The 27015-nt window shown below is 41.6% G+C and overlaps 1 protein-coding gene across 3 annotated transcripts in view; it reads right to left on the bottom strand.

Moving 5' to 3' along the window:
• Positions 1-10601, bottom strand: part of lyst (lysosomal trafficking regulator) — a 273203-nt gene extending 262602 nt beyond the window's left edge. The window contains exons 1-2 of one of the 3 annotated variants that reach the window (XM_060925484.1): positions 10561-10601; positions 9251-9468 (exon numbers count right to left, since the gene is read on the bottom strand). In XM_060925484.1, coding sequence (XP_060781467.1) covers positions 9251-9334 — 84 coding nt within the window. In that variant the 5' untranslated portion in view covers positions 9335-9468; positions 10561-10601. Of the gene's footprint in view, positions 1-9250; positions 9469-10070; positions 10337-10560 lie in introns of those variants that run through there. The other 2 variants (XM_060925485.1, XM_060925483.1) reach the window with 2 other exon arrangements.
• Positions 10602-27015: the final 16414 nt, after the last annotated feature.

Here is a 27015-nt window from a genome sequence, read left to right as displayed (position 1 = left end):
CGGTGAGGGAGTCACTTTCATAATTACAGAACATGCTGTGAGGAATGTCTTCAGGAGAGTAAACACCAGGAGTGCAACAGGATCTGATGGCATCTCAAACAGGGTCCTGAGAGCCTGTGCAGACTAGCTAGCACTGGTGTTCATGAAGATCTTCAACCTCTCCCTGGCTCAGGCAGTGATTCCCAGGTGCTTCAAGCAGTCCATTATTGTTCCTGTCCCGAATAAACAACAGCCCGCTTGTCCGAATGACTACTGTCCAGTAGCATTGACCTCAGTTGTAATGAAGTGCTTTGAAAGACTGGTCACACTGCAAAAAATTGAAAACTGAATTTGAGGAGAAAATTACTTAATACGAGTAAAATTATCTTGCTGCATGGGCAGATGTTTTTACTTGATAAGACATCTTAGAATTAGTTGGTTGCAGTCTAGAACTAGGTTTAATAATCTCAGAATTGGTGTCTTGTATTCTTCTAATACGAAATTCTAGAGCCTTTCAACTATTTTCCAAGATATTTTCACTTGCCAAGATATCGGGGGTTTTTTCAGTACAGAAACCATCACCTTTTCACTTCCTGAGAACTTGGACCCACTACAATTTGCTTACTGGTCTAATCATTCTATAGATGATGCCATCACACATCTCCTGCACATACAGTGGTGCTTGAAAGTTTGTGAACCCTTTAGAATTTTCTATATTTCTGCATAAATATGACCTAAAACGTCATCAGATTTTCACACCAGTCCTAAAAGTAGATAAAAAGAACCCAGTTAAACAAATGAGACAAAAATATTATACTTGGTCATTTATTTATTGAGGAAAATTATCCAAATATTCCATATCTGTGAGTGGCAAAAGTATGTGAACCTTTGCTTTCAGTATCCGGTGTGACCCCCTTGTGCAGCAATAACTGCAACTAAACGTTTCTGGAAACTGTTGATCAGTCCTGCACACCGGCTTGGAGGAATTTTAGCCCATTCCTCCGTACAGAACAGCTTCAACTCTGGGATGTTGGTGGGTTTCCTCACATGAACTGCTCGCTTCAGGTCCTTCCACAACATTTCGATTGGATTAAGGTCAGGACTTTGACTTGGCCTTTCCAAAACATTAACAAATCATGATACCACCACCACGTTTCACAGATGGGATAAGGTTCTTATGCTGGAACGCAGCATTTTCCTTTCTCAAAACATAACGCTTCTCATTTAAACCAAAAAGTTCTATTTTGGTCTCATCCATCCACAAAACGTTTTTCCAATAGCCTTCTGGCTTGTCCACGTGATCTTTAGCAAACTGCAGACGAGCAGCAATGTTCTTTTTGGAGAGCAGTGGCTTTCTCCTTGCAACCCTGCGGTGCATGCACACCATTGTTGTTCAGTGTTCTCCTGATGGTAGACTCATGAACATTAACCAATGTGAGCGAGGCCTTCAGTTGTTTAGAAGTTACCCTGGGGTCCTTTGTGACCTCGCCGACTATTACATTGCCTTGCTCTTGGAGTGATCCTTGTTGGTCGACCACTCCTGGGGAGGGTAACAATGGTCTTGAATTTCCTCCATTTGTACACAATCTGTCTGACTGTGGATTGGTGGAGTCCAAACTCTTTAGAGATGGTTTTGTAACCTTTTCCAGCCTGATCCTCAGAAATCTCCTTTGTTTGTGCCATGATACACTTCCACAAATGTGTTGTGAAGATCAGACTTTTCTTTCTAGATCCCTGTTCTTTAAATAAAACAGGGTGCCCACTTGTACCCGATTCTCACCCCATTGATTGAAAACACCTGACTCTAATTTTACCTTCAAACGAACTGCTAATCCTAGAGGTTCACACACTTCTGCCACTCACAGATATGTAATATTGGATTATTTTCCTCAATAAATAAATGACCAAGTATAATTTTTTTGTCTCATTTGTTTAACTGGGTTCTTTTTATCTACTTTTAGGACTTGTGTGAAAATCTGATGATGTTTTAGGTCATATTTATGCAGAAATATAGAAAATTCTAAAGGGTTCACAAACTTTCAAGCACCACTGTAACTCTAAGCTACCTTGACTCCGGGAAGGAGAAGTATGTTAAAATGCCTGTTTGTGTACTGTAGTTCAGCATTCAACATGATAATTCCCTCAAAAGCTCTACACCAAGTTGCAGGACCTGGGACTCAGTCCATTACTGCGTCAGTGGATCCTCAACTTCCTTTCAGATCGACCATAAACGGTAAGGGTGGGGAAACTTGTCCCTTTCCCAACCATCCTCAGCATTGGAGCCCCAGGGCTGTATTCTGAGCCCCCTACTGTACTCTCTGTACACATATGACTGCGTAGACTCCTCAGACTCCACCACCCCTGTCAAATTTACTGACGACACTGTTGTGGTAGGCTGATCTCCGATAACAATGAGAAGACCTACCTGGAGGCCTGAAACCTGGAGAACTGGTGCCAGGACAACAACCTCCTCCTAAACATCAGCAAGACAAAGGAGCTGATCATGGATTTCTGCACAAAGCAGGTGTGGAACTACAAATCCCTCTACGTCAACGGGACCCCAGTGGAGAGAGTGGATAGTTTGATACCTGGGCGTTCACATCACAGAAGACCTGTCTGGGTCCTGCCACATCAACACCCTAGTTAAGAAGGCCCACCAGCATCTGCTCCACCCAAGACATCTCAGAGACTTCCATCTTCCACTGAGGGGGCTGAGGAACTTTTACTCCTACACCATTAAGAGCATCCTGACAGGAAATACCTCCACCTGATTTGGGAATAGCATCAAGCAGGACAGATGGGCTCTCCAGAGAGTGATGTGATCAGCTAAGCGCATCATCCAAACTGAGCTCGCTGACCTGCAATCTATTTATACCAAGCGGTGCCAGACCAAAACCAGGAAGATAACAAACGACCTCATCCATCCCAACAATGGACTCTTCTCTCTGTTCAAGGAAGTGCTTTCACTCTCTTAAGGCCAACACGAGAATGAGGAGCTTCTTCCCTCAGTGCATTCGGGTTCTTAACCAGAACAACACCTCGGTCTTGTCACCACTTTATCCCGTCCCCCCCCCCAAAAAAAAAAAACCCCTCTCTTACCTCAGCATGCAATTTCATTTCATTATAGTGCAATACGGTACATTTCTATTGCAACTGCATATTATTATAGTACTTATATATATATATATATATATATATTCTGTAGTATTCTATTCACATTCTATTTTACTACTTCACCCTCCCCCCACCCCAGCTATACTACTTACGGAACACTGAACTAAGCACTTCATTACATGTTGTACTACAACCCCGATTCCAAAAAAGTTGGGACAAAGTACAAATTGTAAATAAAAATGGAATGCAATGATGTGGAAGTTTCAAAATTCCATATTTTATTCAGAATAGAACATAGATGACATATCAAATGTTTAAACTGAGAAAATGTATCATTCAAAGGGAAAAATTAGGTGATTTTAAATTTCATGACAACACCACATCTCAAAAAAGTTGGGACAAGGCCATGTTTACCACTGTGAGACATCCCCTTTTCTCTTTACAACAGTCTGTAAACGTCTGGGGACTGAAGAGACAAGTTGCTCAAGTTTAGGGATAGGAATGTTAACCCATTCTTGTCTAATGTAGGATTCTAGTTGCTCAACTGTCTTAGGTCTTTTTTGTCGTATCTTCAGTTTTATGATGCGCCAAATGTTTTCTATGGGTGAAAGATCTGGACTGCAGGCTGGCCAGTCCAGTACCCGGACCCTTCTTCTACGCAGCCATGATACGGTAATTGATGCAGTATGTGGTTTGGCATTGTCATGTTGGAAAATGCAAGGGCTTCCCTGAAAGAGACATCGTCTGGATGGGAGCATATGTTGCTCTAGAACCTGGATATACCTTTCAGCATTGATGGTGTCTTTCCAGATGTGTAAACTGCCCATGCCACACGCACTAATGCAACCCCATACCATCAGAGATGCAGGCTTCTGAAGTGAGCACTGATAACAACTTGGGTCGTCCTTCTCCTCTTTAGTCCGAATGACACGGCGTCCCTGATTTCCATAAAGAACTTCAAATTTTGATTCGTCTGACCACAGAACAGTTTTCCACTTTGCCACAGTCCATTTTAAATGAGCCTTGGCCCAGAGACGACGTCTGCGCTTCTGGATCATGTTTAGATACAGCTTCTTCTTTGAACTATAGAGTTTTAGCTGGCAATGGCAGATGGCATGGTGAATTGTGTTTACAGATAATGTTCTCTGGAAATATTCCTGAGCCCATTTTGTGATTTCCAATACAGAAGCATGCCTGTATGTGATGCAGTGCCGTCTAAGGGCCCGAAGATCACGGGCACCCAGTATGGTTTTCCTGCCTTGACCCTTACGCACAGAGATTCTTCCAGATTCTCTGAATCTTTTGATGATATTATGCACTATAGATGATATGTTCAAACTCTTTGCAATTTTACACTGTCTAACTCCTTTCTGATATCGCTCCACTATTTGTCGGCGCAGAATTAGGGGGATTGGTGATCCTCTTCCCATCTTTACTTCTGAGAGCCGCTGCCACTCCAAGATGCTCTTTTTATACCCAGTCATGTTAATGACCTATTGCCAATTGACCTAATGAGTTGCAATTTGGTCCTCCAGCTGTCCCTTTTTTGTACCTTTAACTTTTCCAGCCTCTTATTGCCCCTGTCCCAACTTTTTTGAGATGTGTTGCTGTCATGAAATTTCAAATGAGCCAATATTTGGCATGAAATTTCAAAATGTCTCACTTTCGACATTTGATATGTAGTCTATGTTCTATTGTGAATACAATATCAGTTTTTGAGATTTGTAAATTATTGCATTCCGTTTTTATTTACAATTTGTACTTTGTTCCAACTTTTTTGGAATCAGGGTTGTATGACTGCATATGTGACAAATAAAATTTGAATTTGACATGTGCTGATGGATTTTTTTTTGTCAGTTTGATCAATTAACCTGCTCTTTTGCTTTGCTCAAGACACAATTTTTAAGATGCTTACAGATCTGTGATTTTGTGCATTAAAAAAAACAACTCTACTTTTCCCCCCTCATACCCCACCCACCTAAGCTCTAGACACTATTTTAAAAGTGGCCACTCGCCTCAAAAGGTACAGTGTCCAAACTTTATCACATCTTGTTTTTATTCCAATCGTCAACCTCTGAATCCTTGCATGTCACATGGCTCCAGGATCTTCAATTTTGAAAGAGGTCCAAAACTACTCCATATCTGCCCAGCATAGTGCCCTAAAATGCAAACTTGTCCACTGTTCTAAGAGCAAACTCGCTCAGTTTTTAGCTTCCATTAAGCCTGAATGTCAACCAAAGCCATGCTAACATTACCCACATGTTCTGGAACTGTAGTCTTCTTGGAATTCTGTTTTTGACTCTATGTATCCTATACCCTTTTTTGGATTATCTATACCCTCCATATAATTGCTTCCAATTGCTCTGTTTGAGGTCCTTCCCACAGACAATATATCGCCTTCCCATTTCACAGTCTTCCGAGCATTTCTCACACTGTTGACTAAGTGGCTCATTTAACTTCATGGGAAAATTCCACACACACCTTTGCATAAAGGATGACTTTCTCTTTCTAAAATTAGAAGAGATAAAATACTCCTAGAATGGTGCAAACAGGAATTTCATTAAAGGTCTGAAAAGCAGTCCTTCAGAAATCATGGAAATAACATAGAATTTGACCTACCCACCAGTGACTGCATATTACTAAAGCTTTATTCAGTCTCTTGACTTCCTCTTTCAATAGTACACAGAATATTTTCCCTCCCCTCCCTTATCTTTGTACACTTATATCTAGCATATCTGTTGGATTGTACTGTTGTTTCACTACTTGCCATATAAAACTTAGACGTATCAAATCCTTACAAGTAGATTGGGCATTTTTTTGTGAATATTCAAGTAAGTGCAATAGCACTTAGTGCTGTAATACTTTAACTACTGAATAAACAAAAAATCAGAAATGATTATCATTTACAGTAAATCTAAGCATAAAAAAACATTATATAATTAAAATTATGTTAAATAAGAACTTTTCAGAGGCTCAGATGAACACGCCAACTTCCTAACACCACACTGGTCATTCATTTCCGGCTGACTGTAGATTAGTCTGCATTGTATTTGTGCTGAAAATAGGAGCATGCAACCCAAAGGCCAAAAAGGCTAATCAAAGTCTTGTGATGGGGCTGTTTGTACAGCCAGGGCCTGAGTACACTAGAAAAGCCTGGAGAGGAAAAAAGAAAGGGGGAAAAAAAAAAAAATCACATCTAGCTGGCACAATTCCCATTAAGCAATAAGTTACACCCTGTTCAACACCATCTAGTAAGCCTCGATTTGCAAGCGAACAGCCCTATCTGGAGAAAAAGGATTGTTTTTGTGGCAATCGTTTACTTGCGTTCACCAAACAACCACATGATAAAGCAGAACATACAGCATTCATCCTTTTCAACCAATACAGACATTTCAGACCTTGTGATGGATGATACCTGCAAGACTAACAATACCTGAACTGCTAGTAACTTCTCTTAATTCCTGCAAGACTGTGTGAATGAGATACAACTAGAAACCAGACCTGTGGGTCTATCCTTGAATTGCGAACTTAAATTGATGCCAATGATAAAAACTGGCTGGTTATATTTAAGTTACTTCATAGGAAGCATTTATCCGACTGCATGATATTTCTTTTAAAGCTCCTAGGTCACTGAAATTACATTCAGGATCGAAAACATCCCCACATTACTTAAACATAGGTTTTCTGGCACATAGTTCAGATTATTTGCAAATTAGCACACACACTGTCTGGAAAAAGAGAGTCTTCACAAGACTCCGCAAAGTGCATTGCTAGACAAGCTGTAAAAACAAACTGAGCTAAACATGTTCTTATATGAGGACTTCATAGCCTGTATACATAACGATCCAAGTTTGACAGGAGCCATGGACCAAGATGCCAGTTTTTAATGCTGGCATTTTTTGCTAGCTGTATCAAATTACTTGTCTAGAGCAAAGTGTGATGAATATATGAGAAACGTTTTATTTACCAGAGGTTCGCTGGATGGGGACACACACACACACACACACACACACACACACAACCTCAATTCCAAAAAAGTTGCGACACTGTGTAAAACATAAAAAGAGAATGTGAAGATTTGCAAATCATGGAAACCCTATACTTCATCGAAAATAGTAAATAGACAATATATCAATGTTGAAACTGAAAAAATGTATTGTTTTCTGAAAAATATATGCTCATTTTGAATTTGATGTCAGCAACACATTTCAGAAAAGTTGGGACAGGGGCAACAAAAGACTGAAAAAGTTGTATAATGCTAAAAAAAAAAAAAAAACCTCATTTGGTTAATTGTCACTGGGTCAGTAACATGATTGGGTATAAAAAGAGCATCCCAGAGAGGCGGAGTCTCTCAGAAGTAAAGATGGAGAGGGGTTCACTGCTCTGTGAAAGACTGCATGGGCAAACAGTGCAACAATTTAAGAATAACGTTCCTAATGTAAAATTGCAAAGAATTTGTGGATCATGTCATCTATGGTCCATAATATCATTAAAAGATTCAGAGAATCTGGAGAAATCTCTGTATGCAAGAGACAAGGCTGAAAACTGACATTATATGCCTGTGATCTTCAGGCCCTCAGGAGACACTGCATTAAAAGCAGACACTTGTCTGTAGTGGAAATCACTGTATGGGCTCAGGAACACTTCAGAAAACCATCGTCTGTGAAAACAGTTCATTACTGCATCCACAAATGCAAGTTAAAGCCAGATATAAACAATATCCAGAAACACCGCCACCTTCTCTGGGCCCGAGCTCTTTTACGATGGACTGAGGCGAAGTGGAAAATTGTCCCAAGGTCTGATGAATCAAAAGTAGAAATTCTTTTTAAAAATCATGGACACAGCATCCTCCAGGCTAAAGAGGAGAGGGACCATCCGGCTTGTTATCAGTGCACAGCTCAAAAGCCAGCATCTGTGATGGCATGAGGGGGCATTAGTGCACATGGCATGGTTAGCCTGTACATCTGGGAAGGCATCATTAATGCTGAATGATATCTACACGTTTCAGAGCAACATGCTGCCATCCAGATAAAATCTTTTCCAGGGAAGTCCTTCCTTCTTTCAACAAGACAATGCCAAACCGCTTTCTGCACATATTAAAACTGTATGGCTCTGTAGTAAAAGAGTCCAGGTGTTAAACTGGCCTGCCTACAGTCCAGACCTGTCTCCCATTTAAAACATTTGGCGCATTATGAAGCGCAAAATACAACAAAGGAGACCCCAAACTGTTGAACAACTGAAATTGTACTGTATATCAGGCAAGAATGGGACAACATTTCTCTTTCAAAACTCCAGCAACTGGTCTCCTCAGTTCCCAAACATTTACAGAGTGTTGTTAAAAGTAGAGATGATGCAACACAGTGGTAAACATGCCCCGTCCCAACTTTTTTGAAACCTGTTGCTGATATCAAATTAAAAATGAGCATAACAAAATTTCTCAGTTTCAACATTTGATATGTCTTTGTACTATTTTCAATGAAATATAGGGTTTCCATGATTTGCAATTTAACACGTTTTGTTTTTATTTACATTTTACACAGTGATGTGTGTGTGCGTGTATGGCGGCATGGTGGTGTAGTGGTTAGCGCTGTTGCTTCACAGCAAGAAGGTCCTGGGTTCGAGCCCCGTGGCCGGTGAGGGCCTTTCTGTGTGGAGTTTGCATGTTCTCCCCGTGTCCGCGTGGGTTTCCTCCGGGTGCTCCGGTTTCCCCCACAGTCCAAAGACATGCAGGTTAGGTTAACTGGTGACTCTAAGTTGACCGTAGGTGTGAATGTGAATGGTTGTCTGTGTCTACTGTATGTGTCAGCCCTGTGATGACCTGGCGACTTGTCCAGGGTGTACCCCGCCTTTCGCCCGTAGTCAGCTGGGATAGGCTCCAGCTTGCCCGCGACCCTGTAGAACAGGATAAAGCGGCTAGAGATAATGAGAATGAGATGAATTTAATAGCAAAGCAGTGATGCACTCATTCTAGTACTGGGAAACTATCCTGGATCACTATCATACTTGATTTGATGTGTCTTCTCATCCAGTCATGAATTTTAGAATGTGCACACGAAGACAGGACACAAGTATTTGCTGATAGATAACCAGACCTCTGATATCAATATGATATTCAACACAGAAAACAGCAACAAAGATCTGGGTTGTTGATGCTTACACGTAGATCTGCTCCCTGTGCACGACAGTCCATATATTTCTCCCAAGCCAGAGAGAGATTAGATGGTTGTTGTTGTTTGGCCATTTTAAGTCTCAGCTTGACAATGGATATAGATTTTAAGGTTCAAATCCATCTAAAACCTTGACTCGTTTGGCTATGGGTCCATCAAATCCACCGTCTTTAATGGCCTTCGTCAAAACTCCATGAGGATTTATTTCCTAAAAAGACCAGAGAAGAAGAAGGCGTTGACATGATACTCAGTATTGTAGACATCGATGTGTACAGCTAGCTTGCTAGCTAGCTATAAACATCATGTCTGCAATAAGTAATTAAAGTAAAAAAGCAAAAAGTGGCTTGCTCCATCCATGCACTAACTGCAGCGACTCTATCAGACAACTTTGCTAGAGCCCCAGCCGACCAATCTTTATTCAAGATAAACCCTTTAATTAATATTATTCATCACGTCACGTCACAGTCATACCGCTTCATTCTACCGAAATCTAAACGAAACTAATGGCTGATTACTGCAGCAAGTGGCTATCTCCGGCTATGCTAAGCTAAGCCCAGACTTCCTGTCAAGTTGAAAAATGCGAACAGACTAAATAAATTACAGCTCATACTACTGTCTTAATGAAATCGCAAGGTGTTGCTTAATTGTCACCCATTCACTGCACAACAATTTCACAAGTCATCGCATTCACGGTTCTCACAAAAAAATCAATTCTGACTTATTTAATAGTTATGTTTTCGACACAAGAGCAGTTATTTTCGCTTGACCAGCTGCAGTATTTCAGTGTTGATGCATGATGCAGACACTCACCTTTCCCAGCACAGCCTAGCATACATGCCAGCAACACCAAGTCAAACATATTCCAGGAAATAACGCCAGTAAAACACAGTTCAAGACAATTAATCACTATTGATAGAAAACCCCGATCAATGACAATCTTTGCATCCGCGGACCATAAAAGACTCTTTTCCTTTTCCCCAGTCATTGTGATGACGTCAAAACAAGGGTCTCCCTGAGTAGGCGGAGCTTCGTTTATGTGTATGTGATGCAGGAAATTAACTTGTTATTAAAGGAATGTTTTTGTTAACTTATTATGTAGACGGGATCAGTAATTCATTGTTGTTGTTGTTTACCATTAACATCAAACGGGTAATGAAAAATGACGTCACGGACGAGTCAGGTGTGTTTTTTTATTTTCATAAAGGTTAGTTTGTTTTTGTTTTTAAAGCATTTTAGAGAAAGTAACCTCGCTCCTACAGAGAAAGAGTCGATACGGTAACAGAAAAATGTATAAATTCACATGCACTGTAGTGGTACATTCAGACCAATCCGGCTTTCGCCTCTTCTTCTTCTTCTTCTTCTTCACCAGCGGAATGATGCATTACCGCCACCTGCCGTGTTGGAGTGAGCTCAGCGTTATTTAGTAACTACAGTATGAGCGAGATAGGGGTTGTTTTACAATCAGGCGGGGGGGATTAGGACGATTCTAAGGGCCTGGCACTGACAGGGGGGCCTGTGAGGGATATTAATATTATTTTAATAGTATTGCCTTGTGTAAGTTTTTGAAATAAAATATTTCATTTCATCTGTTAAAATATGCAAATTACACATGGTTATGATTTGCTATAACATTTTTCTTGAATTATTTATGATATTGTCATTTCACCCCTCCACCCTTTTTACTAATGGTACAGTCTGATTCTGGGAGCGGGACACGTGAAATGTGTAGCTCCGTGCATGCGCAGAGCCATTAGCGCAGCTTAGAGCAGCTGGCAGTTTTTCTATGTGCGCAACAGAGGTGAACATTCTAGAAGTTGCTACTGTAAACAGGAGCAGGTGTGATAAATTATGAAGTCCGGATATCACACTGTGTGTAAAAAAAAAAAATCACCTTTTTTCATAGGTATCTTTATTGTATAATTAAGTCTAGATGTTTTGCCATTGTTCATGTGTGGATTTGTTGATATTGTTAAGTATTTAACTTTAATATTTTGCACATTAGCTGTGGTCATAGATATCATTGCTATTGTTCATGTGTGGATTTATTAATACTGTTGCTAAGTATTTAACTTGAATATTTGAACATTTGCTGTGTTTTCTAATAAATGTGTGGTGCCTAAAAGAAACCAAAAACACTTAGTGGATTTCTTGCAGTGCACTATGTAATTATATCAAAAAACTAGTGTAGTTATTCATCAAGGCATACATTTGATCACATACAATAAGTCAATAAATGGAGGAAACTAAGGAATACATTTTGTAATCCTGATTATTGATGATGTTTGCTGGAGTATCCATAATGTGCATACAGAATGTTATAAATCCATACTGATACAGTGATGCATGCAGTTTCTCTCAACACAAACATTTGGATTGAATGAACTCCATAGGCTACTGAGTGGCCTAATAATAGTTGCTCATAAAAGAAAAAAATATATCTTCCATATATCTCATCTCATCTCATTATCTGTAGCCGCTTTATCCTGTTCTACAGGGTCGCAGGCAAGCTGGAGCCTATCCCAGCTGACTATGGGCGAAAGGCGGGGTACACCCTGGACAAGTCGCCAGGTCATCACAGGGCTGACACATAGACACAGACAACCATTCACACTCACATTCACACCTACGGTCAATTTAGAGTCACCAGTTAACCTAACCTGCATGTCTTTGGACTATGGGGGAAACCGGAGCACCCGGAGGAAACCCACGCGGACACGGGGAGAACATGCAAACTCCGCACAGAAAGGCCCTCGTCGGCCACGGGGCTCGAACCCGGACCTTCTTGCTGTGAGGTGACATCGCTAACCACTACACCACCGTGCCACCCCTTCTTCCATATATATCATGGAATTTTCATTTTAAGGCAACAGTCTATTCAGTCTAATTCTGACAGTTCTGCATTTAAAATGTTCATATACCAAATAATTGTATCACCTAAACTTGCTAGGTAGCTGATCACATGCATAGTAAAGTAGAAGTGCCAGCCAAAAACAGACTTCAAATTCAGTTGCTTGAGCTTGAAAATTTTACCCGGGGGGGGCCCTAAATTGTAATCTTTCATAGGGCCCAAGATTTCTAGCGGTGCCCCTGCAATCAGGGTACGCAAGCTAAAAATCACATTTAACACTTATTATCTTCAATATCAAAAGGCTTGACTAAATAAACTTGGTTGTTTATTGTAGCCCTGTGATAGCTCTATTTACCATGCAAAAGAAATGTGGTGATAATGTTATTTTTGGTGAATGTATGGCAATATATGTCATATTTAGCAAAATTACTCGTGTCATTTAGAAAAAGTGCTGTTTTGACCACAGGTAGCTCCAAAAGGGATGCACTTAAATCATTCTTTATACCATAAAACACATATTTGGTCCCATATCATTGGAAACATAGTTAAGTTTTAATGTTGAATGCCAGTAAGTTTTCAGACTATTTTGATCAAATTAGTAAGTAATTGTGTCAAAAAAATGTCCTCTCCGAGACAGCTAATTTTTCAATATAAAATAACATACACTACCATTCAAAAGTTTGGGGTCACCCAGACAATTTTATGTTTTCCATGAAAAGTCACACATTTATTTACCACCATAAGTTGTTAAATGAATAGAAAATATAGTCAAGACATTTTTCTGGCCATTTTGAGCATTTAATCGACCCCACAAATGTGATGCTCCAGAAACTCAATCTGCTCAAAGGAAGGTCAGTTTTATAGCTTCTCTAAAGAGCTAAACTGTTTTCAGCTGTGCTAACATGATTGTACAAGGGTTTTCTAATCATCCATTAGCCTTCTGAGGCAATGAGCAAACACATTGTACCATTAGAACACTGGAGTGAGAGTTGCTGGAAATGGGCCTCTATACACCTATGGAGATATTGCACCAAAAACCAGACATTTGCAGCTAGAATAGTCATTTACCACATTAGCAATGTATAGAGTGGATTTCTGATTAGTTTAAAGTGATCTTCATTGAAAAGAACAGTGCTTTTCTTTCAAAAATAAGGACATTTCAAAGTGACCCCAAACTTTTGAACGGTAGTGTATCTAAGGCCAAGTTTACATTAGACCGTATCTGTCTCATTTTCTTCGCGGATGCAATGTCCGTTTACATTAAACCGCCTGGAAACGCTGGGAAACGGGAATCCGCCAGGGTCCACGTATTCAATCCAGATCGTGTCTGGTCCGGTGCTGTGTAAACATTGAGAATACGCGGATACGCTGTGCTGAGCTCTAGCTGGCGTCGTCATTGGACAACGTCACTGTGACATCCACCTTCCTGATTCGCTGGCGTTGGTCATGTGACGCGACTGCTGAAAAACGGCGCGGACTTCCGCCTTGTATCACCTTTCATTAAAGAGTATAAAAGTATGAAAATACTGCAAATACTGATGCAAATACTGCCCATTGTGTAGTTATGATTGTCTTTAGGCTTGCCATCCTTCCACTTGCAAGTGGTAAGTGACGCGCATGCCCGACATGCACTGAGATCACACACACAGTGGCTCAGTCCCAAATCACTGCTCGTGCGCTATACTCGCGCGCTCTGTGAGCTGCACAGGGCCGGAGTGCGCACCCTCCAGAGGGCACTCGCTGTTCAGGGCGGAGTGATTTGGAGCGCAGGATGCCTGCAGAGCCGAGCGTATCCGTGTATTGGTGTTGCTATGTGCACGCGAATCGTGTATTGGCGTTGCTGTGTGCACACTAATCATTTTAAAAACGTTAATCTGATGATCCGCTGATACGGTCTAATGTAAACCCCACCTAAAATGATTATTTTCATCCTAAAACGTGGTCAAGATATTGGGACATAAATATTAGAGACAACTAACACAAAGCTTACAGCCTTATATTTAAAAGCACTATGGAAGTAGTGGATTCTAAATTATCAAAAAAAATGTCCTCTCCGAGAATCACTTCATTTGTTTCTCCCAGCCCTGCTTAAAGCTACACTTAATCTTCTTTATCTGATAGCAGATTACACAAAACTACCATACACACGTCAAAATAATTACCTGAAATCTATTCTTTAACTTGTCCTTCACTTAAAAACTGGTACAAGAAGCAGTCTCATCTCATCTCATTATCTCTAGCCGCTTTATCCTTCTACAGGGTCGCAGGCAAGCTGGAGCCTATCTCAGCTGACTACGGGCGAAAGGCGGGGTACAACCTGGACAAGTCGCCAGGTCATCACAGGGCCGACACACAGGCACAGACAACCATTCACACTCACATTCACACCTACGGTCAATTTAGAGTCACCAGTTAACCTAACCTGCATGTCTTTGGACTATGGGGGAAACCGGAGCACCCGGAGGAAACCCACGCGGACACGGGGAGAACATGCAAACTCCACAGAGAAAGGCCCTCGCTGGCCCCAGGGCTCGAACCCAGGACCTTCTTGCTGTGAGGCGACAGCGCTAACCACTACACCACCGTGCCGCCCACAAGAAGCAGTTTAAATCAATTTGAATTTTGGACCCCTGTGACACAAACTTTGTACCCTGATTGTAAAACAACCCATAGATAGATAGACACAGTGGTATGCAAAAGTTTGGGCACCCTTGCTGAAAAGTTCCTGTGAATATTTAAGTGAGCAGAAGATGAACTGATCACCAAAAGGCATAAAGGTAAAGATGAGACATTTCTTTTCTGCAAGATTTGTGTATTATTTTTGTTTTGTACAATTGAGATAAGTCTTTGTCATTGTCACTTTTTCAAAGGTACAACGAAATTGAAGGTGCTGCTGAGTCATGAGTTCTAGAAAAAATAAAAACAAATAAAGTATAAAAATAAATAGCAAAGTATACAGAATTGCAGGGCGGCACGGTGGTGTAGTGGTTAGCACTGTCGCCTCACAGCAAGAAGGTCCGGGTTCGAGCACCGTGACCGGCGAGGGCCTTTCTGTGCGGAGTTTGCATGTTCTCCCCGTGTCCGCGTGGGTTTTCTCCGGGTGCTCCGGTTTCCCCCACAGTCCAAAGACATGCAGGTTAGGTTAACTGGTGACTCTAAATTGACCGTAGGTGTGAATGTGAGTGTGAATGGTTGTCTGTGTCTATGTGTCAGCCCTGTGATGACCTGGCGACTTGTCCAGGGTGTACCCTGCCTTTCGCCTGTAGTCAGCTGGGATAGGCTCCAGCTTGCCTGCGACCCTGTAGAACAGGATAAAGCGGCTAGAGATAATGAGATGAGATGGTTCTGTATGTGCACAGATTGCACTGATAAGAAAATATATACAAATTGCACATTGGGGATAGGGCCAAGAATAGTTCTATTGCACATTTGAGTTTAAAGCCATGATTGCTTTGGGATAGAAACTGTTTTTTAGGCGGTTTGTCCTGGTTTTCATTGCTCTGTATCTCTTGCCTGATGGCAAAAGCTGGAAGAGACAATGACCAGGGTGTGAAGAGTCTTTTGAAATGTCCATTGCTTTCCTGCGGCATCTGGAGGTGTAAATCTGTTTCAGGGTGGGGAGAGGGCAGCCTATTGTTTTCTCTGCTGCCCTAACGACCCTGTGGAGCACCTTCTTCTCTGAGAATGTGCAGCTGCCGTACCATACACACAGTCTGTATGTGAGCACACTCTCTAAGGAGCAGTGATAGAAGGCCTGGAGCAGATTTTGGAGGAGACAGTTCTTTCTGAGGATTCTCAGAAAGTACAGTCTCTGCTGCACCTTCTTCAGCAGCTCATTGATGTTGGCACTCCAGGTTAGGTTGTTCTCCAGCTCAATGCCGAGAAACCTGAACACCGGGACCCTCTCCACACAGGCCCCGCCGATGATGAATGGCTGGATGTCAGTTTTGTTTTTCCTAAAGTCAATAACCAGCTCCTCTGTTTTGGTGGTGTTGAGGAACAGATTGTTGACTTTGCACCACTCTGACAGCCGCTCCACCTTGTCCCTGTATGCTAGCTCACCCTCCTCGCCCGAGATGAGTCCAACCATGGTCATGTCATCTTTACAATCTTGTTGTTGAGGTGGGTGGAGAGTGAAAAAAGAAAAGGAACACCATGCGAAAGTTTGGGCACCCCAATACATTTGAGTTCTCGGGTAACTTTTACCAAGGTTCCAGACCTTAATTAGCTTATTGAGCTGTGGCTTGTTCAAATTCTTCGTTAGGAAAGGTCAGCTGATGCAGATTTCAAAGCTGTATAAATTCTCGGACTCCTCAAACTTGTCCCTAAAATCATCAGCCATGGGCTCCTCTAAGCAACTCCCTCGCATTCTCATCTCATCATCTCTAGCCGCTTTATCCTGTTCTATAGGGTTGCAGGCAAGCTGGAGCCTATCCCAACTGACTACGGGCAAAAGGCAGGGTACACCCTGGACAAGTTGCCAGGTCATCACAGGGCTTCCCTCGCATTCTGAATAATAAAATAATTGATGCTCACAAAGCAGGAGAAGGCTACAAGAACATAGCAAAGTGTTTTCAGGTAGCTGTTTCCTCAGATCGTAATGTTATTAAGAAATGGCAGTTAACAGAAACAGTGGAGATCAAGGTGAGGTCTGGAAGATGAAGAAAACTTTCTGAAAGAACTGCTTGTTGGATTGCTAGAAAGGCAAATAAAAACCCCTGTTTGACTGCAAAAGACCTTCAGAAAGATTTAGCAGACCCTGGAGTGGTGGTGCACTGTTCTACTATGCAGCGACACCTGAACAAATACTGTATGACCTTCATGGAAGAGTCATCAGAAGAAAACCTTTCCTGCGTCCTAGCCACAAAATTCAGCATCTGAAGTTTGCAAATGAACATCTAAATAAGCCTGATGCATTTTGGAAACAAGTCCTGTGGACTGATGAAATCAAAATAGAACTTTTTGGCCACAATGTGCAAAGGTATGTTTGGAGAAAATAGGGTGCCAAATTCCAGGAAAAGAACACCTCTCCAACTCTGAAGCATGGGTGTGGATTGATCATGCTTTGGGGTTGTGTTGCAGCCAGTGGCACAGGGCACATTTCATTGGTCAAGGGAAGCATGGATTTGAATAAATACCAGCAAACTCTGGAAGCAAATATCACACCATCTGTAAAAAAGTTGAAGTTAAAAAGAGGATGGGTCCTACAATAAGACAATGATCCAAAACACACCCCAAAATCTACAATGGAATACCTCAAGAGGCACAAGATGAAGGTTTTGCCCTGGCCCTCACAGTCCCCTGACCTAAACATCATTGAAAATCTGTGGATAGATCTCAAAAGAACAGTGCATGCAAGACAGCCCAGGAAATTTGTAGAACTGGAAGCCTTTTGCAAGGATGAATGTGTGAAAATCCCCCAGGTAAGAACTGAAAGATTATTAGCTGGCAACAAAAAGTGTTTACAAACTGTGATACTTGCCAAAGGGGGTGTTACTAGGTACTAACCATGCAGGGTGCCCGAACTTTTGCTTCGGACCCTTTTCCTTTTTTGTCATTTTGAAAATGTAAAAGATGAAAATTTAAAAAAAAATTGCTTAAAATATAAAGGGAATGAGTCGTCTTTAACTTTATGCCTTTTGGAGATCATTTCATCTTCAACTTGCTTAACTGTTCACAGTAACAGCAATTTTGACTACGGGTGCCCAAACTTTTGCATACCACTGTAGATAGATAGATAGATAGATAGATAGATAGATAGATAGATAGATAGATAGATAGATTCTTTATTGTCATTGCACTTTACTATACAACGAAACACTGTTTGAGGGCTCAGATCACAGCAGGATATCAATAAAATTAAATTAAAATTAATTATTTTAACCTTTTAAAAAGCAGCATATTGGCATATAAGCAACAGTATAAATTGCAGTATGTAATTATTCAATGTAGCCAAACACAGTAAGGTGAAAAGTGAGCGTCCAAGTCCGGATCAGGCCTCCAGCAGAGCTTTTACAGCCCTGGGGAAGAAGCTATTTTGGTGCCTTGCTGTTTGTGACTTTATGACCTGAAGCCTGCCAGAGGGAAGGGTGTCAAAAAGACATTGTCCGGGATGAGTGCAGTCAGTCCTAATCTTTGTGGCTCTGTTTCTCAGCCTGGCAGAGTAAATCTGTTCCAGGGATTGGAGAGGGATACCAATGATTTTAGATGCAGTCCTGATGATCCGCTGCAGATCTTTCCTCTCCTCTGAGGTGCAGCTGGAGAACCACACTATGTATCCATAGCTCAGATGTTATAACCTCTCTCTCAGAGAGGGAGAGGTTATAACACAGTTGCGCGAAGATATGAAGTTTATCTTCGAGTGGTGAACATATTCACGAGTGAGCGAAGTGAACTATTGAAAATATTTTCAACGTGAGAAGATAAACTTCATATCTTCAAGCCAATGTGTGAGGTTTTTTTAATTATATAGACACATTCAAACAAAACGTTCCCAAATTTATCAAAACAGCTCATCGATTTCCTCACATAAAGATTTATGTCACGGTTTTGGTTCTCCATGTCACGGATGTAGCTCGTATGAAAAATACAAGGGGTATATTTCCCAGTAAAACACTCACTTCCATTATATATTTAACAATTATTCCACTAAATCGAGTCGTATATGAGCTGATACGCACCTCGTCGGCTATAAGCCATGTACTACGGGATTGAGTGGGATAATTGCTTTATGATCCACATTCACTGGATTTTGAGAATCAGAGCATTTTTTGTTTTTATTTTTTGCAAATTCAATAAATAAAAGCTTTATACAAAACATCCGACAAAATAATTTCCTCTAAGAATGTAAACAAACCGGCGAAATGACAGTAGCAATTTGTGAAAAATGCTCTAACAATTGTGACGAGTCATGGAATCCACGGACACATGTCGGCCGAAAGGAATCCGAGAAAATCGCAAAAGAAGCACTTTTTCGAAAAAAAAAAGCTTCTTTTGCGATTTTCTCGGATTCGTTTCGGCTGACATGTGTCTGTGGATTCCATGACTCGTCACAACAGTTAGGTCCATATATATTTGGACACTGACACAAATTTTCTTTTTTTTACCTGTTTACTGAAACATATTCAAGTTATAATTATATAATGGACGTGGACATAAAGTCCAGACTTTCAGCTTTCATTTGAAGGTATCCACATTAAAATTGGATGAAGGGTTTAGGAGTTTCAGCTCCTTAACATGTGCCACCCTGTTTTTAAAGGGACCAAAAGTAATTGGACAATTGACTCAAAGGCTATTTCATGGGCAGGTGTGGGCAATTCCTTCATTATGTCCTTCTCAATTAAGCAGATAAAAGGCCTGGAGTTGATTTGAGGTGTGGTGCTTGCATTTGGAAGATTTTGCTGTGAAGAAAACATGCGGTCAAAGGAGCTCTCCATGCAGGTAAAACAAGCCATCCTTAAGCTGCAAAAACAGAAAAAAAAACATCCGAGAAATTGCTACAATATTAAGAGTGGCAAAATCTACAGTTTGGTACATCCTGAGAAAGAAAGCAAGCACTGGTGAACTCATCAATGTAAAAAGACCTGGATGCCCACAGAAGACAACAGTGGTGGATGATTGCAGAATAATTTCCATGGTGAAGAGAAACCCCTTCACAACAGCCAACCAAGTGAACAACACTCTCAAGGAAGTAGGCGTATCAATATCCAAATCTACCATAAAGAGAAGACTGCATGAAAGTAAATACAGAGGGTTCACTGCACAGTGCAAGCCACTTATAACCCTCAAGAATAAAAAGGCTAGATTGGACTTTGCCAGGGAGCAGACGAACAGGCTAAACCGACTGTCTGCTAGCTGCACAGAGTCGTCACTCAGAGCCCACTACATCGAGACTGTGTCTGTTCCCCGAGCTCAACAAAAAGGTAGAAATTTTCAGAGAGTTTGTTCCAGTAACCTAATCAATATAAAATTAGATCATACTGACTGTACAGCTGCTGCCAGCACCTTTGATCTAAAGGTGGGGCTATTAAATATTAGATCTCTTACATCTAAAGCGCTAATGGTTAATGAACTCATTACTGATCAGGAGTTTAATGTACTGTGTTTAACAGAAACATGGATTAAGCCAAATGAATATATAGCATTAAATGAAGCGAGTCCTCCTGGATACAGTTATATACACCAGCCTCGTCTAACTGGCAGAGGAGGAGGCGTCGCGGTTATTTATAACGATTATCTAGGTGTAACACAAAAACCTGGTTATAAATTTAATACATTTGAAGTTCTTCATACTCATATAATGTATGTAGCCTCGAAAAATAAGTCTACTCAGTTAATTCCATTGCTTATTATTTACAGGCCCCCGGGGCCATATTCTGAGTTTCTTTCTGAATTTGCAGATTTTATCTCAGATCTGGTTATTTCCTTAGACAAAGCTTTAGTTGTCGGAGATTTTAATATTCACTTCGATAACCCAGAAGACCCTTTAAAAACAGCGTTTGTGTCCATCTTAGACTCAGTCGGGATTAAGCAGAATGTCATAGGACCGACCCATAATGGTGGTCACACCCTTGATCTAATACTAACATTCAGATTAAACATAGATAATATAGTCATACTTCCACAGTCTGAAGTTATCTCAGATCATTGTCTCATCTCATTCAAGATATGTCTGAGTAATAATATATGCACCTCACCACGCTACTGTATTAAACATACTTTCACGTCAACTACTGCACAGAGCTTTATAAATGATCTCCCAGAGCTGTCAACTTTGATTGGGTCACTGTCAGCCCCTGCAGAACTTGATCAGGCAACTGAATGCTTAGAGTCAACATTCCGCCATACTTTAGATAATGTAGCTCCTCTAAAAAGGAAAATGGTCAGAGACAAAAAATTAGCACCCTGGTATAATGATGACACTCGCACATTAAAACAGACCACTCGAAAATTGGAACGTAAATGGCGTCAAACAAAATTGGTAGTGTTCAAATTAGCTTGGAAGGAGAGCTTCCTGAAGTATAGAAAAGCTCTTAGTGCTGCGAGATCAACATATTTCTCCTCCCTAATAGAAGATAACAAAAATAATCCTAGATTCCTATTTAATACTGTAGCAAAATTAACCAGGAATAAGTCCACTATCAACACATGCACACCTGCAGTATGTAGTAGCAACGACTTCATGAATTTTTTTAATGACAAAATTGAGAATATCCGACAAAAAATTCAAACTACTAATTTAAGGTTAGACAATGAAAGTGACCTTGTAGTTAACAATATAACTGTATCAGATCATCAGTTAGAATGTTTTACTCCCCTAAAAGAAACTGAATTCTCATCTCATCTCATTATCTCTAGCCGCTTTATCCTTCTACAGGGTCGCAGGCAAGCTGGAGCCTATCCTAGCTGACTACGGGTGAAAGGCGGGGTACACCCTGGACAAGTCACCAGGTCATCACAGGGCTGACACATAGACACAGACAACCATTCACACTCACATTCACACCTACGGTCAATTTAGAGTCACCAGTTAACCTAACCTGCATGTCTTTGGATTGTGGGGGAAACCGGAGCACCCGGAGGAAACCCACGCGGAGAACATGCAAACTCCACACAGAAAGGCCCTCGCCAGCCCCGGGGCTCGAACCCAGGACCTTCTTGCTGTGAGGCGACAGCGCTAACCACTACACCACCGTGCCGCCCAAGAAACTGAATTACTTTCATTAATCTCTACATCAAAAGCCTCAACTTGCGTACTAGATCCCTTACCGACCAGGGGCGTGTTTAGCCTATTTTTGGGGGTGCTCAAGCACCCCCAAAAACGAGCTCAGCACCCCCTAGCTCAGCACCCTCAAAAACACTGCTTTTGGACATAATTTTCAGAAATAAGTGCCCTTGCGCACTGTGCAATGAATGTGTGCGTGGACGTGTGTGTGTTCTTGAATTCACCTGTTACGTGATAGTTCTATGAGCAGTAAAATACCTCTCCTCCTTGCGTCCCCTCTGATTGGGTTGCCTGTCCACGCGAGTGCTTGCTACGACATGGTGTTTTTTTTTTAACTGGATTCCACGCTGATGAGGAACTCGAAGTAGCACCTGAGTATTACTGGCATAGCGAGATGTGAAGGTACGGACTGGAGTTACAATTGTTAAACACAACACAATAATATGCATAATGCAATATTGATGTTCCCTGGTCTATGAACAGAATGATAAAAACGACATTTATCATCCATATCGAGATACTTTTGTGCAGAGCTGTACAAGTGCTACGGTGCTAGACCACCGTGTGTTAGTCCATTTTATTTAATGTAACATAGTGTTTACTAATGTAAACTAATGTAAAATCATAATAATACACACTATTATTACACAATACACAATAACACATTAATTAACAATTACAACTGTTCAAAATGAATAGCTCCAACATTACAAATGCAGTAGTAGGTCTTGTTTAGTTAAAAATATAACGTAAATATTTGTGTCAGTGGTTGTAAATGTGTAGATATCATAGTTTATTGGGTCAGCTTCTGTTAAAACATTGTATAAGTCTAGTCTTGTCTAGTCTAGTCTTCTTGTCTAGTTAAGTCTAGTCTAAATGCGGAATAAACGTGGAAACACTGTCGTTCAAGCCAGGTGCCTCTGTCAGCTCTGGGGGCTAAGCACCCCCAAAGATCAGATGCTAGAATCGCCCCTGTTACCGACACATCTATTCAAACAGATAATGCCTGGAGTAATTGAACCGCTTCTAAAAATAATAAATTCTTCTCTTATGATTGGCTATGTACCCAAATCCTTTAAACTAGCAGTTATCAAACCCCTGATTAAAAAACCTGACCTTGATCCCTGTCAGCTGTCCAATTATCGGCCGATATCAAACCTCCCCTTTATCTCCAAGATCCTTGAAAAAGCTGTGGCACAGCAGTTATGCTCATATTTACATCGGAATAACATCCATGAAATGTATCAGTCAGGATTTAGACCTCATCATAGCACAGAGACAGCTCTGGTTAAAGTAGTAAACGACCTACTGTTGGCATCTGATCAGGGCTGTGTCTCGCTACTTGTGTTGCTTGACCTTAGTGCAGCATTTGATACTGTTGATCATTCCATTCTTCTGGATAGACTAGAAAATGTTGTGGGAGTTAAGGGAATGGCCCTCTCCTGGCTCAGGTCTTATCTAACTGATCGTTATCAGTATGTTGATATAAATGGTGATATTTCTAGACGTACCGAGGTAAAGTTTGGTGTTCCACAAGGTTCTGTCTTGGGTCCACTGCTTTTTTCTCTATATATGTTACCTCTGGGCGATATTATTCATAAACATTGTATTAGTTTCCACTGTTATGCTGATGACACACAGTTGTATGTCTCTGCAAAACCTGATGAGAGACACCAGCTTAATAGAATTGAGGAATGTGTTAAGGGCATTAGACACTGGATGCTTATAAATTTCCTTCTGCTTAACTCTGACAAGACTGAAGTACTTGTACTAGGACCACATACAGCTAGAAGTAAGTTTTCTGATTACACAGTAACTCTGGATGGCCTTTCTGTTTCTTCACGTGCAGCAGTAAAAGACCTCGGAGTGATTATTGACCCCAGTCTTTCATTCGAAACTCATTTGATAACATCACCCGGATAGCTTTCTTTCATTTCAGAAATATTGCAAAGATAAGAAATTTAATGTCATTGCATGATGCAGAAAAACTAGTCCATGCTTTTGTTACCTCCAGGTTGGATTATTGTAATGCCTTACTGTCTGGATGTTCCAATAAGTGCATAAACAAGCTCCAGTTAGTTCAAAATGCAGCAGCAAGAGTCCTTACTAGAACTAGAAAATATGACCACATCACGCCTGTCTTATCCACACTGCATTGGCTCCCAATCAAATTTCGTATTGATTATAAAATACTACTATTGACCTTTAAAGCACTAAATGGTCTCGCACCACAGTACCTGAGTGAACTTCTGCTCCTCTATGACCCGCCACGCCTACTTAGATCAAAAGGTGCAGGCTATCTGCTGGTACCTCGTATAGTGAAGGCTACATCAGGGGGCAGAGCCTTTTCTTACAAAGCCCCACAGTTATGGAACAGCCTTCCAAGTAATGTTTGGGAATCAGACACAGTCTCAGCATTTAAGTCTAGGCTGAAAACATATCTGTTTAGTCAAGCCTTTTGTTAATGGTGTTTATGAGGTAAAGGAGTAGATCTGGAGGGTCCTCAGACATAGAGTGTTTTGGTAAACTGGGATGTATGGATGCTGTCAGTCCCCACTCGCTTGCTCACTTGAGTTTGTTGACGGTGTAGTGGCTGGCTGCTTTATGTCCCGGGGCTCCCTCATGCCTGTGTTACCTTCTGGCTCTCTCCTTTTAGTTATGCTGTCATAGTTAGTTGCCGGATTCCCTGCTTGTATTCGGTGCAATATGTATACTGCTCCTACTTATTCAGGTGACATTGGGCATACCTAACAACCTGTGTTTTCTTTCCCTCCCCCCCACCCCAAATCTGTCCCTCTGAGTTACATGGAGTCAACAGGAAATCTTTTGGTGGAGAGGGTGGAGACCTCGACTGGCTATCATAGCCTGCAGGAAATCGGCCGTCAGACATTCTGTCGCATGTCCCAGACCCGGTGAAATGTAACTGAATTGTCTTGGCCAGCCCTAAGGGTCCCATCTGCATCTCATCATTGCTGAGGAGTGTGCTCCCATCACCCAATCAAGCATCCAGCCAGAGCAGGTCATAATATTTTTTACCATATTAACATGTCATTGTTGTGTGTTATGCCTGATGTAAAGACTCTTGTCTCTGCAAGCCTACCACACAGATTTAATACTTGTCATTTTTAGGGCATACCTAACAACCTGTGTTTTCTTTCTCTCTCTCTCTCCCCCCCCCCCCCATCCTGTCCCTCTGAGTTACATGTTGATCCTGGGATTGAGATGCTGGCCTCTTCTGCCCCTCGGACCTGCTTGATCCATCCTGGTGCCCTATGTCTGGTCGGAGTTTTATTGCAGCGCTCTTGTGAAGGACGGCCCCATGAGGACAGTTGAGGGTTATACCTGTTAAAACTGTTAATATTATAGTCAGGCTGTCTGTTGTTGCCCAAATGAGGATGGGTTCCCTTTTGAGTCTGGTTCCTCTCGAGGTTTCTTCCTCATGTCGTCTGGGGGAGTTTTTCCTTGCCACCGTCGCCACAGGCTTGCTCATTGGGGATAGATTAGGGATAAAATTAGCTCATGTTTTAAGTCGTTCAAATTCTGTAAAGCTGCTTTGCGACAATGTTTATTGTTAAAAGCGCTATACAAATAAACTTGATTTGATTTGATTTGACTTTGCTAAAAAACATCTAAAAAAGCCAGCACAGTTCTGGAAGAACATTCATTGAACAGATGAAACCAAGATCAACCTCTACCAGAATGATGGAAAGAAAAAAGTATGGCAAAGGCATGGTACAGCTCATGATCCAAAGCATACCATGTCATCTGTAAAACACGGTGGAGGCAGTGTGATGGCTTGGGCATGCATGGCTGCAAGTGGCACTGGGTCACTAGTGTTTATTGATGATGTGACACAGGACAGAAGCAGCCGGATGAATTCTAAGGTATTCAGAGACATACTGTGTGCTCAAATCCAGCCAAATGCAGCCAAACTGATTGGTCTGCATTTCATAATACAGATGGACAATGACCCAAAACATAAAGCCAAAGCAACCCAGGAGTTTATTAAAGCAAAGAAGTGGAATATTCTTGAATGGCCAAGTCAGTCACCTGATCTCAACCCAATTGAGCATGCATTTCACTTGTTAAAAACTAAACTTCAGACAGAAAGGCCCACAAACAAACAGCAACTGAAAACCGCTGCAGTAAAGGCCTGGCAGAGCATTAAAAAGGAGGAAACACAGGGTCTGGTGATGTCCATGAGTTCAAGACTTCAGGCAGTCATTGCCAACAAAGGGTTTTCAACCAAGTATTAGAAATTGTTAGGGTTTTGCTGGGATTCGAACCTGGTTCGTTGGTGTGATAATCCAGCAAACCCCCACTAGGCCACCAGGGGGATGACTCAAATGCAGAGGCGTGAGGCGGAAGTAGAAAAAGAATCAAAAGGTTTATTTAAACTATATACACTATATACAGGGCAAAACAAAAGACAAAAAAAACCAAAGAGTATAATCCAAAAGAAAAGCAAAGTGCAAAAATTCAAAAGCTAAGAAGATCAAAAAACACAGTACAAAGGAAACTGGAGATAAACATAACAGCACAAAGACTCCGTGACAAGAGGACTGAACTCAGGGGTATAAATAGACAAACTAATTAAGGACACAGGTGAAGATAATTAGGCAATTAACACAAACACAAAACACAGGAACAGTGGCGGCCTCTAGAGGCCAAAATAAACACGACATGAAAAGGAAATAACAGCGGCCTCTAGAGGCCAAAACAGTCCTAGTCCTAACAGGACCCCCCCCTCTAGGAGCGTCTCCTGACGTTCCCAGGGCGATCCGGATGGGCCGAATGGAAGTCCCGACATAGTTCTTTATCAAGGACATCCCGAGCAGGAACCCAGCAGCGCTCCTCAGGACCATAGCCCTCCCAGTCCACCAGATATTGCAACCCGCCGCGGACACGGCGGGAGTCAAGCAGGCGATTCACAGTGAACACAGTCTGCCCCTGGAAGATGCGGGGGGGTGGGGGGTTCCTAGGGGCAGGGGCATACGTAGACGTCAGTACGGGCCGTAACAGGGAAACATGGAAAGTGGGGTTGATCCTCAGAGTCCGGGGCAACTGGAGCCGGTAGGAGACAGGGTTCACCCTGCGCACCACCTTGAAGGGGCCAATGTAGCGAGGAGCAAGCTTGCGGTTCTCCACCCGCAGTGGAAGGTCCTTAGTGGACAGCCAAACAC

This window comes from Neoarius graeffei, chromosome 7, assembly GCF_027579695.1.
Source record: "Neoarius graeffei isolate fNeoGra1 chromosome 7, fNeoGra1.pri, whole genome shotgun sequence".
In the NCBI taxonomy this organism is placed as follows: Eukaryota; Metazoa; Chordata; class Actinopteri; order Siluriformes; family Ariidae; genus Neoarius; species Neoarius graeffei.
Note: the sequence above shows the minus strand (reverse complement) of the source record. Positions and strands in the feature narration are given on the sequence as shown.